The following is a 12,928-nucleotide window of genomic DNA, read 5'->3' as shown; positions in this document are numbered from 1 at the left end:
TTTTTAACCACAAATGGCATCTTGCACTTGCTCGACATTACACACTAATCACACATGCATGTCGTAGGCGACCACATCAGCGTTTAAGTTCAAGTTTAAGCACATATAAAAACAAATGTTGTACCAAATTGTAAACAATATTAAGCAACATTAAGCTAAATAAAAAGCAACTCATAAGATAACGATAAATCATCTGCAACACAACACAACTCATCTGCAACACAACTTGGTCACCCTTAGTCTTTAAGGAACTTAAAGAAGCAATTGGTTACATAACCAGAGATATCTTGAGAAGTTGATCAGCAATAGCAATAAGGCGTATACTGTGGTGCTAGTCCAGAGCTTTAAAAACAAACAGCAAAACCTTAAAATCAACTCTGTATCTGTATCTATATCTATCTAAGTGTGTTTACAAAGCGAAGGTATAAAATTAGAAATTAGCCTGCCACGTCAAAGATTGACTCTTTTGATATTGTTGTACAAAGACATAGATTTCTTTATTCTTATATAAGACAGCTGTGCTGATAATATACCAGCAGATATCTGGGTAACCTGATTTGGCACAAGATAAGGTCGGTTTTTTATTTTTTTTATTTTTTTTTTTATTTACAGCATTGTTTGCCTGTTCCTTTATGCACCGTGACAGTATGCCAGACCAAAACAGTTTCTCTGCGTTTTCCCCCATTTTTGTTTCTCGTTCTTTTTTGCAGTCTTTTTGTTTCCATAGTGTTCCCCTTCATGGTTCCCCTACTCCATCATGAATTCCTCCTCCTAAGGCTGAAGCAGGGGGATATACCACTCGAGGGCTACATCAGAATGTTCCAGCTGCTGGCTAACATCACCAGCTACCCAGACGACGCGCTCTGTGCATTCAACAACACAAACCTAAACCAGGCATGCAGAGCGCCGTCGTCCGAGGATGGCCCTCGAGCTAATTTCACCGCTTTTGTGGAGTGGACACTGACGAGAAACAGATCCTCGTTCCCCGCCTGTGCCACTCCAGACCCAGAGCCCAGCCAGTCACCACCACGACATGCAGGATACGAGCCCGAGCCCAGCAAAGACGGAGAGCCAAAGCCCGCCCTGACCATCGAGCCCGAGCCACTAGGAGCAACAGAGCTGTGAATCACCTCCAAGCCAGAGCTGCACGAGCCGTCTGACCAGGTGCGAGAGCCAGCCACAATGCCTGCGACGTTGGAAGTGTCAGTGGGGCGTGAGGATGACTGCACCTCTGAGGGTGAGCTAAATCTGGACCTGGGACAAACAGTGATGGACTGTGAACAAGATTTGAATTTCTCTGAGGAAATAAACATTGAACTTCCTGTGTACCCTGAACTATCTACCTGTGTGGATTTCCCACCCACCCTCCCTCAGTTTTCCCTGTCTAGCAACTCTGCTGCTTCAACCCTGCCACCGCTGCTCCCTGTCAGCCCCTCAGCTCAACATCTGTGCGGTGGGTTCGCCGCGGGTCTGCCAGTCTCCATCAGCGTCATGGCTGGAGGATCCCTCATCTTCGTCTCCAACCTCAGAGTCCTGGACTGCCCTCCGGATCCTCTGTGTCGCCCAGGATTATCAGCTCTCTGTCTCCGCCTCGGGCTCTATTGCCACCTGCTCCGCCTTTGTCAGTCGGCCCCCTGGAGTCGTCAGCCTTCCCTCCACCATAGCTCCTCCCTCCATCGGCTCCACCGTGGTTCTCCATCATGGCTGCAGTCTGAGATCCACCTGGCTCCTCCTACTCCAGCTCCCTCCTGTCTTCTCCTTGGATCCTCGCTCCGTCATCACTTACCTGGACTGTTCGGTTTCCTCCCTGGCTCCTCCCTCCGTCATCACCTCCCTGGACTGTCTTGTTTCCTCTTTGGTTCCTCTCACCACCTGAACCACCCTGGATCCCACTGATCGTCCTCCTCCCGGGAGTCCGTCCTCCGCCGAAGCCCCCTCCAGAGACTTTGTTTAATTTGTTTTCATTGTTTGTCAGCGTAATGACGCACCTACCGGGAGGGGGATGTTATGTCATGCCCTTGGACTGTCTTGTTGTTACCTCCTGTGTCTCTGTGTTCTCCAGCAATTCCTGTTTGTATACCCTTATGTGGATTTATTAAAGACTTTCGTATTTACTCCATCGTTGTTTGCCCCTTTCCTGTCTGCACCGTGACAACACCATTTTGAAAATCTCTTATGCTCACACATTTTTTTACTCAAAATACAGTAAAGCAGTTATATTGAGTAATATTATTTAATAATTTTAAAATAACTGTTTTTTAATTTCTTTTTGCTTTTTTATGCCTTTATTTTGATAGGAGAGTAGCTAACCCTGGAAGCAAAGTGGGAGAGAGTGGGGGATGGGATCGGAAAAGGTTTGCGAGCTAGGATTCAAACTCGGGACGCACAAAGCATAACAGCGCAACATGTCGACACACTGCACCTGGGGATATTGGCACCAACCTGTTTTTATTATTATTTTAATATATTTTAAAATACAATTTATCCCTGTGATGGTAAAGCTGAATTTTCGGCAACCATTACTCCAGTCTTCAGTCGGTTCTTTTATGAAAAGAAAGTTCAAAAGATCATTTATTTGAATTTTTGATAACACTTTAAATGTCTTTAGTGTCACTTCTGATCAATTGAATGTGTCCTTGCTGAATAAAAGTATTTATTTCCTTAAAAGAAATTCTACTGACCCCATAGGTATGTGAAACGTAAAAACAGAAATGTGAAACTTTTTGAAGAATACATTTTAAAGAGTTCTTTCATGTAGTCACAATTCGTTGTTTTGCTGCTTATTTTCTCTTGTGTAATGTTCTTCTTTTTCACACTTATGTCATAAGGTCACAATGTACAAGTGATAAGATATGAGCAATACAACACTGATGTTCTTATGAATCTTTTACTATATTTTTATTCACTTTTTATGTTTCGATAAGATTTGATGACAGAATTGTACATAGTTTAATACATTCCTGCAAAAGTTCATTGGTCAGTGCAATTTAACTTTCCGTTTGATTTTAGTTTGCAAAACATTGGGGGGATTATGCAGATTCTGAAACGATAAGCTTAAAGCTCTTTATTATGTAGATCTGATAGCATAACCATCTTATATAAGCTGATTATCTTAAAGATAATCACTTAAATAACCTCTTGAATAAATTGGACCCTATACAATTTTGGTGTGCATGAAAACCTTTATTGCAGATGCTAACTATTTATATTGGAAATCACATCTTAAGTAACATTTTGATTAGTTAGGATAAAAATCACTATTAATAGAAATAATTATCTTTAGCAATACCTTCATATAAAAACTAACATATAAATGCAGATCTCTGTACACTTTTACTTAAAGTTTAGAGGAGCAGTTACAGAGTAATCTGTTTCTTTTCATGTATTGCACATTGTCATTTCCACTGATAAACCTTACATAATTCTTAAATAATTATTTTTTACAAAACTAAATGCATATCTGACATCAGCTTATTATTGTTTAATATGTAGAAGTCAACAGATCCCTTGCAAATTTTATATCAGTGTAACAATCATTGGCACATTGCACATATTTTATTGCAGCAGGCTAATTTTTTTCATCTTATCTATGATTTTAGCTTCATGTAAATTGTGCTGAAAAGGCCAAAGGTATTTTAGGTCATTGTCAATTTAGTCCATAGTTTATGAGAGATACATAAACATAATCTTACATCATCCGTTACAATAAAACATTTCATATGGCTTAGACAACACCCAATTTAGTATAAAAAGAGAGGGATCTTGAAGTTTTTCTTCACATTTTTCTTGCTTGAGAAAAGTATCCTAGGTATGTCTGGCGATCGTTCTTCAGCTTAAAATTTTTATTTCTGCTTTTAGTTTAAATCTAATTAACAAAACTCTTCTTTGTTACTTACAGAGCAATTGGATAAAAACAAAATGGGAAAGCTTACACTTATTGCAGGTAATATGCTGAAATAATACTTGAAATGCTATTGTTTTATTCATTATTTTATTTTGTTATTTACATGATATCATTGCATATTTTAGGACTGGGCTTGGTGCTCTGCCATGTTGGTGAGTCATTGAGTATCTGTTGCATCAAATAAATTTAAATGAACTACTAATAAGTAATATGTTCAAATCAGAAAGATGACTGTCAACTCAAACTGTCTTGTCTAAGAGTTTCTTTGTGTATCCATATCCAGCCGTCTCCATGGACATGGGCTGCTACTTCACCAACTGGTCTCAGTACAGACCTGGAATTGGAAAGTATACGCCTGCAAATGTCGACCCTTTCCTTTGCACACACCTTCTCTATGCTTTTGCAATGATCAACTATGCCAACGAGCTGGTCACCTACGAGTGGAACGATGAGGTTCTCTACAAGGCCTTCAATGAACTCAAGAACAAGTATGTATTAGTTACAATATAATGTTTGGCATTTCAGTTGCTCAATTTCTCAAAATGTTTATGATTTTTTTTTTTTTTTTGTGAGACTGTGAAGTAATTTGCTCAATGAATACCAAAATGCAATTGTACATTCCAGACTAAAATTTCTATATATCTTAAAATCCTAAAATTGATCAATTATCCTCACAGAAATCCCCATCTCAAAACTCTGCTGGCTATTGGTGGATGGAACTTTGGTTCTTCACAGTAAGTGTTCAGAAAAATGTTTCAGGTTAAGTTTTATTTTAAAATGAAATGCAAAAACATTTAAGATTGTTTATCAAATCTGTCTCAGGTTCTCCATCATGGTGTCCACTGCTGCAAACCGTCAGAAGTTTATCCAGTCCTCCATCAATTTCCTGAGAACTTATGGATTTGATGGTATGGACTTGGACTGGGAATACCCTGGAGCAAGAGGAAGTCCACCTGAAGACAAACAAAGATTCACACTGCTTTGCAAGGTGGGTAATACAGTGTCTTTACACAGTAATGTGGTTATTAAACTCAAATCAGTTCAATGTTGAATCATTTTACTTATTTTCATGTATATTCATCTATGTTTTTCCTTGCAGGAACTTATTGAGGCCTATGAGGCTGAGGGCAAAGCTACTGGCAGACCCAGACTGCTGCTGAGTGCTGCTGTAGCAGCTGGCAAAGGGACAATTGATGGAGGATATGAGATTGCTGAGATTGCCAAGTAAGTGTGACAAAACTGAATCATATCATTACAAATTAGCAGAACATTAAGGTAAAAAATGTTCAGTAGCATGAGACTGAGGTTTAGAATCCTTTTAATTTATGAAATCCTTTTTCCAAGGTCTTTGGACTTCATCAATGTGATGACTTATGACTTCCATGGAACTTGGGAGAGCTTCACAGGACACAACAGTCCCCTGTACACAGGCTCAAAGGATGAGGGAGAATTGATCCACTTCAATGTGGTAAGAATTGATTTACTGTAACATGAGATTTTCAAACCTCACAAATTAATCCATTTTAAAATGATAACTCTCCTCCTCATTCAGGATTCTGCTATGCGCTATTGGAGGGACAACGGTACCCCTGTGGAGAAACTCAGAATGGGTTTTGCCACATACGGTCGCACTTTCCGTCTGTCATCTGCAGATACTGGTGTTGGAGCCCCAGCTAGTGGACCTGCTGCAGCTGGAACCTACACTCGCGAGGCTGGATTCTGGTCTTACTATGAGGTGAGAGCTTTGGAAAAGTCATTTTGTCCAAAATAATAGAATTTATTCTTTAAAAGTGTCTTTTGAATAGTCTCAATATCTAATAGCCAATATCTGTATAGATCTGTGGATTCCTAGCGGGAACAACCCTCCAGTGGATTGAGGATCAGCAGGTGCCTTATGCCACAAAGAACAACGAGTGGGTTGGATTTGACACCAAAGAGAGCTACGAAACTAAGGTACTTTTGAGACTTTACTGTAGTTGGGTTACACTGTCAACATTTGTCAGAAACTGACCTGCAACTCACTTCTTTTCTTTCATTTTCAGGTCCGTTATCTGAAAGATCAGAACTTTGGTGGAGCCTTCGTCTGGGCTCTTGATCTGGATGACTTTGCTGGACAGTTTTGTAATCAGGGGAACTATCCTCTCATGGGCCATCTGCGAAATCTTCTGGATATCGGTTAGTCACTATAATCACTAGATGGTGCTGTTCACCTCAAGCTTTTTAGGTAGTTTGTGGTAAAATTCAAAATGACCGACAAGTAGTCCTATTATGGCTTACGTTGGTAAAAAATTGTCAACATACTCTTCAATTAATATGTCAAGAAGTCTTTATAGACCGGTCAGATTTTTTTCAGAAAATTTTAAGCACTTTTTATGCTCTTTAGAACCAGTCAAACTTAGATCATACAATGGCAATAACACCAACTAAGGGTGTACTCACACTAGGCCGTGACACGGTTCGGAGCACTCACTAGTCAAACAAACCGCGCTTTGGTGGTCAAACGCACTCATGCTGAAACATTAAATATTATTTTGTAAGTAGAAATAGGCCTACTAACTGCACCCACCAACGTGTAGGGCTATACAACATTATGAAAGACAGCTATTAAATAACAGCTCCACTAGTGTAGATAGTAAAGCACACAACACTTACTTTTTGACACGACTGATCCAAGTTCAAATCTGCCTTTCACCAAACTCATTCTTCTTCCTTTCCACATCTCATATCATATCAGAAAGGCATACAGGAAATAAAAAAGTTGGAAAATAAAGTGCCTCTGTTTAACAGATAGGATTAGGCGTAGGTGCAGGGAGAGCTTTATTGTCCCATTTAATAATTGTAAAAAAATGATGATTTACACTAAATTCATTATTATTGCATACTGTTTTAATAATGTACTACAATACTGAGGTGCATATATCTACCTCCAAGTAGTATAAATAGCATAACTATTATGTATTACAAAGAATCAATTGCTATTTGCAAAATGCAATATTATATTCAAAAGAAAAGCCAAAAATCTACCTAACTAATGCTAACATGCCTTTACTTCTTTTTTCTCAGAATTGCCTCCTTTACCTCCAACCACCACCCTCAAACCTGGACAAACAACCACAACAACCACCACAACTACCACCACCACCACTCATGCTCCAGGATCAGGATTCTGTAATGGAAAAGCCGATGGACTCTATGCTAACCCTGATGATCCTCAAAAATTCTACAACTGTGCAGGAGGCCGTACTTTCGTAGACACCTGTGCTCCAGGTACTGTGTTTGATGACAGCTGTAAGTGCTGTAACTGGCCCAAACGCAGCCACTGATGTGAAAACAGCAGAAGATGACACTGTAAATTTGCTTAAGCTCAAGAATCAAAACTAAACATCTATGACTACAACTATTTAATGTAAAGGAAATTAGTGTGGACTGATCATGATTTCTTAATGTGCTTTGTCTTTCCATTCAAATGTATTTTAAAAGTGTATAATGTCTGTTTTTTTACTAACTACCCTGTAAATCTATTTATTATGTAATTGCTGTTAGCACAACTGCTAAAAAAGCTCATATTAATAAACAACATGCAACTATCATTAAAATGATTCTGGTTGTATTTTATTACATCATCTTGCATTTGAAACAAAATGAGATCATCAAAATAACATACCATTTGATTGTTCAGTTAGTGTTCTGTGATAGATGTTTTATCATCACTGTCATTATGTAAATGACAAACATAAGCAAATAGCTTGTGGCACGATACTGCAGATCTTCATATAAGAGAATTAAAATGACAAATCTTGGTTAATTTATGACTGCTTATATGCTAATTATCTTTATATGTGACTCTGGACCACAAAACCAGTCGTAAGTAGCACAGGTATTTGTAGCAATAGCCAACGTTGTTTGGGTCAAAATTATTGATTTTTCTTTTATGACAAAAATCATTAAGATATTAAGTAAAGATCATGTTCCAGGAAGATATTTTGTAAATTTCCTATAGTAAATATATCATTTTTTTTTTTATTAATATGCATTGTTAAGAACTTAATTTGGACAACTATAAAGGTGATTTTCTCAGTATTTTGATTTTTTTGCATCCTCAGATTCCAGATTTTCAAACAGTTGTATCTCGGTCAAATATTGTCCTATCCTAAAAACATAAAACAATAGAAAGCTTATTTATTTAAATTTCAGATTTTGTATAAATCTCAAAATCAAAAAATTTACCCTTATGACTGGTTTTATGGCCCAGGGTCTGCATATTATCTGCTAAATAGCTGTATTTATAACATACTGGCAGGTATTTTAAGTAACAGTCTGGTAAAAATAACAGTGCATGATTAGATTACGTGAAGCTACCGCAGAAGTTCAAGTCAAGTTAATCAAGTGAAATCACAAACTAAAAAAAAAGAAACACAAGAGATATCGCTCAATTATTGATTCAAAGCTGTACTGCATCGATAGTAGACAGCTGTCATGAAACATTATCATGATGTTTTTAATTTGGCTATTTGCTCCAATAGCTTCTGAGAACCCTGGAAATGTGGTAAGGGTCCATGACAAACAGTAATACTTCAATCATTAAAAAAAAAAAAACACACCACAAGTGTTTAACAGCATTAAAGAATTTGTTCACTTCCAGAAGAAAAAAAATCCAAGCAAAACAACTGTTTATTCTCTAAAATATATGTTTTAACCACAAATGGTCATCTTGCTCTAACTCGACCTCACACATTATGTAATCACGCACCCATGACATAAGCAGAAATACCAAACCAGTGCTTAAGCACATTTAAAAACAAGAATTGTACCAAAGTGCTGTAAAATTGTAAACAGTATTAAGCTATAAAAAGGCAACTAACTCATAAGATAAAGATTAATATTGCAGATAAACCATAAACAACTAAGAAACCCCTAAATTCTCAGACAACACCATAGGCAAAAAAAATGAGTCTTCAGTCTAGATTCAGTGTCCAAAGTGGGAAAGGATCTCACAGCAACTAAAAGTGCATTCCACCATTTAGAAGTCACTATTTCAAAGGTTCGATCACCCTTAGTCTTTAAGGAACAGAAAGAGGCAGGTGGTTACATGAAGTGTCTTGTGTCTTGAGACACAATATCCTTTAAGGCGAACAGCAATAATGTCAGGGCCCTGCCCTGACAGCTCTGTCAGTCTTGTCATTGTTCAATTTTTCCATGTTTGTTTTGTGTTTGAGCACTTGGCTTTGTCTGTGTTATTGTCTGCCATGTGCTCCTCTTGTCCTGCCCCTTTGTTTCCCGTTTCCACGCCCCCTTGTTTAGCCCTCGTTTGTCTGAGTGTTGTCACCTGTCGTCCTCATTTGTCTAAGTGTCCTCACCTGCTCCTTATGTTCTTCCCTATCTTTATATTGTGCCCTATTCCCTCTTGTCTTTGCTGGTTCGTTTGATTGTGGTACTAGTCTTTTTGCGAGTTTTTGTGAGTTTAAAATTTGAAAATTTTTCAGTCCTGGTATTGATTGCCGTCTGTGTTTTTTTCTCCTTAGTCTTAGGTTTTTCTTTCTTTTCCCTCTCTTTTTTTTGAAAGTTAATTCTTGTTTTGTTCATTTCTTTTATCCTTTTGATTCTTCTAGTCTTTTGATAATCTTTTATTTTGCTTAACCTAGTACCCCCTGTCTTTTGTTTAAATTCTAGCTTTTTATTTCTTTTGTTATTGTTTTGATTTTATTTGTCTTGTCTTTGATCTTTTGTTTTATTTTTACCTAGTCCCCACTGTCTTTTGCTTATTTTTTAGCTTTTTATTTTCTGCTTGTTTTCCTTTTTGATTAGATTTTTCTTGTGTTCTGATTATCTTTCGCTTTAATTTTACCTAGCTTTATATTATCACTGTAAAAGGTGATGCACTGTTAATTTAATAAAATGGGTTTATCTCACTTATTTGTTTCTGCTCTGTTGACATTACTCAGTTTGACTTTATTTCTTTCTGTTATGTACTTGTTATGTAAAGCATTGCAATTAAGTTCACTGAACTTAATTATTTGCGTTCAATGATTGTTGAAAATTTGGCTACTTTGCACATGTGCTATGGAAAATAACAGCAGATACATGCAAAACGAGCAGGAGCATCTGTATTTACAAATGACTTTAGCGTTCTTTCAAACTATCGGAATTAACTTAAAGCAGGAGACGGAAGATATTATTTCTAAAGACTGAAGATAATACCACCACAATAAATCATGTATGTTATTGATTTAATTCTACATTGAGGACAATTTATTAAACCTACAGAGGATTGAAAATTCAAACCTGCTGGTAGTTTATCAGCTTAGCTGTGTAATATAAGAATAAAGAAATCTATGTCCTTGTACAACAATAAAAAGAAGAATTGGAAACCTTCACAACATAGATGACCTGACCGCTGCATTTGACACTGTGGATCATGCTGTCCTCATCTCACGACTTCAACACACTGTCGGACTGCAGGGCATGGTTCTCAGATGGTTTTCTTCATACCTCACAAACAGGACTTTTTCAGTAATGCTTAACGACCTCTCCTCCTCAGCCGCCCCTCTGTCATCTGGTGTTCCACAAGGATCAATTCTTGGTCCTATTCTGTTCTCACTCTATATGCTGCCACTTGGTCAACTCATCTCCAGTCACAATGTCCGTTTTCACTTTTATGCAGACGACCTTCAGATCTACCTTCCTGTGGTTCTGAATAACCGTTCTGCACTGGACCCTCTCCATAATTGCATCCACAACATCAGAGAATGGCTTTCCCAGAATTTCCTTCACTTGAATGATGGAAAGACTGAGTATATCCTGTTCACCCCGGACTCACCCAACAGTTCCCTCACTTTTGGTCCTCTTACACCTCAGTTTGCTCCGACAGTGCGCAACCTGGGTGTTATTTTTGACAGTGGTTTGATTTTTGGTAAACAAATAAATGCAGTCGTAAAGGCAAGTTTTTACCAGCTAAGGCTCCTCAGTAAGGTCAAACCATTCTTGTCCCGAGCTGACCTTGAAAAGGCTGTCCATGCCTTTATCAGCTCGCGGATTGACTACTGTAATGCCCTCTACACTGGACTTAATCAATCACTTCTTAATCGGCTTCAATTGGTGCAAAACGCTGCAGCACGTCTCCTCTCCAACACCTCCAAACGCTCTCACATCACCCCTGTCCTTCACTCTCTCCACTGGCTTCCTGTGCGGTTCAGGGTGGAGTTTAAGATCTTGATGTTCGTGTTCAAGGCCATCAATGGTCTGGCCCCTGCCTACCTCGCGGAGTTGGTTAAGGTCTACCAACCAGCAAGAACTCTGCGCTCCTCTGAACACATCGCACTAGTTACGCCCAAGTTCAACTATAAAAAGTTTGGAGGCCGATCATTTGCCGTCCAGGGCCCTAAGCTGTGGAACGCACTTCCGGCACAGCTTCGCAGTAACACTGAGTTGTGTGTTTTTAAATCACAATTGAAGACACATCTTTACAGTCAAGCTTTCGACACGTAGCCACTGACTCGATTGCTGCTTTATGTTCCTTTTTGTGCTTGTATTTATTGTTGTCTGTTGTGATTCTTGATCTTATTCTGGAAAGCGCCCTGGGCACCTTTCTGGCTGTTGTAAGGCGCTATATAAATAAAATTTGATTGATTGATTGATAGATAAACACAAATAAATCTAAAGTCAAATTTAACATTAGACTGAAAAAAAAAAACAACGAATAAAAACCCATTTATAATGCTTACCTAGGCTCAGCACCTGTCCATCTGTCAAATGACCATTAGCATAGATAAGAATAGCAGCAGATACATGCGGAAAGAGCACGAGCAGGCGCACTCGTATTATCAAAGAACTTTTGTGCTCTTCTTTCCTACTATTGAACGACGGTAAGTTATTTACTTAGTTATTTACTGCAATGTGATGTCGTATTGTCATGTGGTCAATAAACCAAAATAAATCCTTTGAAATGAGCCACGAAATGATCTTTTCTGTCAAGATGATGCAAAAAAAAAAACCATACACTATCATTTTGAAAGTCGGTTCTTTTATGAAAGAAAGTTCAAAAGATCATTTATTTGAATTTTTAATAACACTTTAAATGCCTTTAGTGTCACTTCTGATCAATTGAATGTGTCCTTGCTGAATAAAAGTATTTATTTCCTTAAAAGAAATTATGCTGACCCCATACATATGTGAAACGTAAAAACAGAAATGGGAAAAGTTTTGAAGAATACATTTTTAAGAGTTCTTTTATATAGTCAGAATTTGTTGTTTTGCAGGATATTTTCTGTCTTGTGTAATGTTCTTTCTTCTTTTTCACACTTATGTCATGACGTCACAATGTACAAGTGATAAGATATGAGCAATACAACACTGATGTTCTTATGAATCTTTTACTATATTTTTATTCACTTTTTATGTTTCGATAAGATTTGATGATAGAATTGTACATAATAATTTAATACATTCCTGCAAAAGTTCATTGGTAAGTGCAATTTAACTTTCCGTTTGATTTTAGTTTGCAAAACATTGGGGGGATTATGCAGATTCTGAAACGATAAGCTTAAAGCTCTTTATTATGTAGATCTGATAGCATAACCATCTTATATAAGCTGATTATCTTAAAGATAATCACTTAACCTCTTGAATAATGTGGACCCTATACAATTCTGGTGTGCATGAAAAGCTTTATTGCAGATGCTAACTATTTATATTGGAAATCTATGATTTTAGCTTCATGTAAATTGTGCTGAAAAGACCAAAGGTATTTTATGTCATTGACAATTTAGTCCATAGTTTATGAGAGATAAATAAACACAATCTTACATCATCCGTTACAATAAAACATTTCATATGGCTTAGACAACACCCAATTTAGTATAAAAACAGAGGGATCTTGAAGTTTCTCTTCACATTTGTCTTGCTTGAGGAAAGTATCCTAGGTATGTCTTGTGATCATTCTTCAGTTTAAAATCTTTATTTCTGCTTTTAGTTTAAATCTAATTAACAAAACTCTTTTTTGTTACAGAGCAATTGGATAAATACAAA

At 37.5% G+C, this 12,928-nt stretch overlaps 1 protein-coding gene across 1 annotated transcript; it reads left to right on the top strand.

Annotated features, from left to right (window-relative positions):
- The first annotated feature begins 3,918 nt into the window (after nucleotides 1–3,918).
- Nucleotides 3,919–7,227, top strand: LOC141293460 (acidic mammalian chitinase-like). Its single transcript, XM_073825498.1, has 11 exons — nucleotides 3,919–3,943; nucleotides 4,030–4,056; nucleotides 4,188–4,392; nucleotides 4,582–4,638; nucleotides 4,727–4,892; nucleotides 5,004–5,128; nucleotides 5,249–5,372; nucleotides 5,457–5,639; nucleotides 5,741–5,857; nucleotides 5,947–6,079; nucleotides 6,968–7,227. The coding sequence occupies exons 1-11, from the start codon at nucleotides 3,919–3,921 to the stop codon at nucleotides 7,225–7,227; spliced, it is 1,422 nt and encodes a 473-aa protein (XP_073681599.1).
- The last annotated feature ends 5,701 nt before the right edge of the window (nucleotides 7,228–12,928 follow it).

The sequence above is a fragment of the Garra rufa genome, chromosome 20 (genome assembly GCF_049309525.1).
Source record: "Garra rufa chromosome 20, GarRuf1.0, whole genome shotgun sequence".
Taxonomy (NCBI): domain Eukaryota; kingdom Metazoa; phylum Chordata; class Actinopteri; order Cypriniformes; family Cyprinidae; genus Garra; species Garra rufa.
The sequence above is the reverse complement of the archived record's forward strand: the minus strand, read 5'-3'. Positions and strand labels throughout refer to the sequence as shown.

Bases quoted from the DNA above. Each gene is read 5' to 3' on its own strand.
- LOC141293460 (XM_073825498.1), top strand. From the start codon at position 3,919: ATGGGAAAGCTTACACTTATTGCAG. The intron at 4,893-5,003 runs GTGGGTAATACA...TTTTCCTTGCAG, and splicing joins GATTCACACTGCTTTGCAAG to GAACTTATTGAGGCCTATGA. The intron at 6,080-6,967 runs GTTAGTCACTAT...CTTTTTTCTCAG, and splicing joins GCGAAATCTTCTGGATATCG to AATTGCCTCCTTTACCTCCA.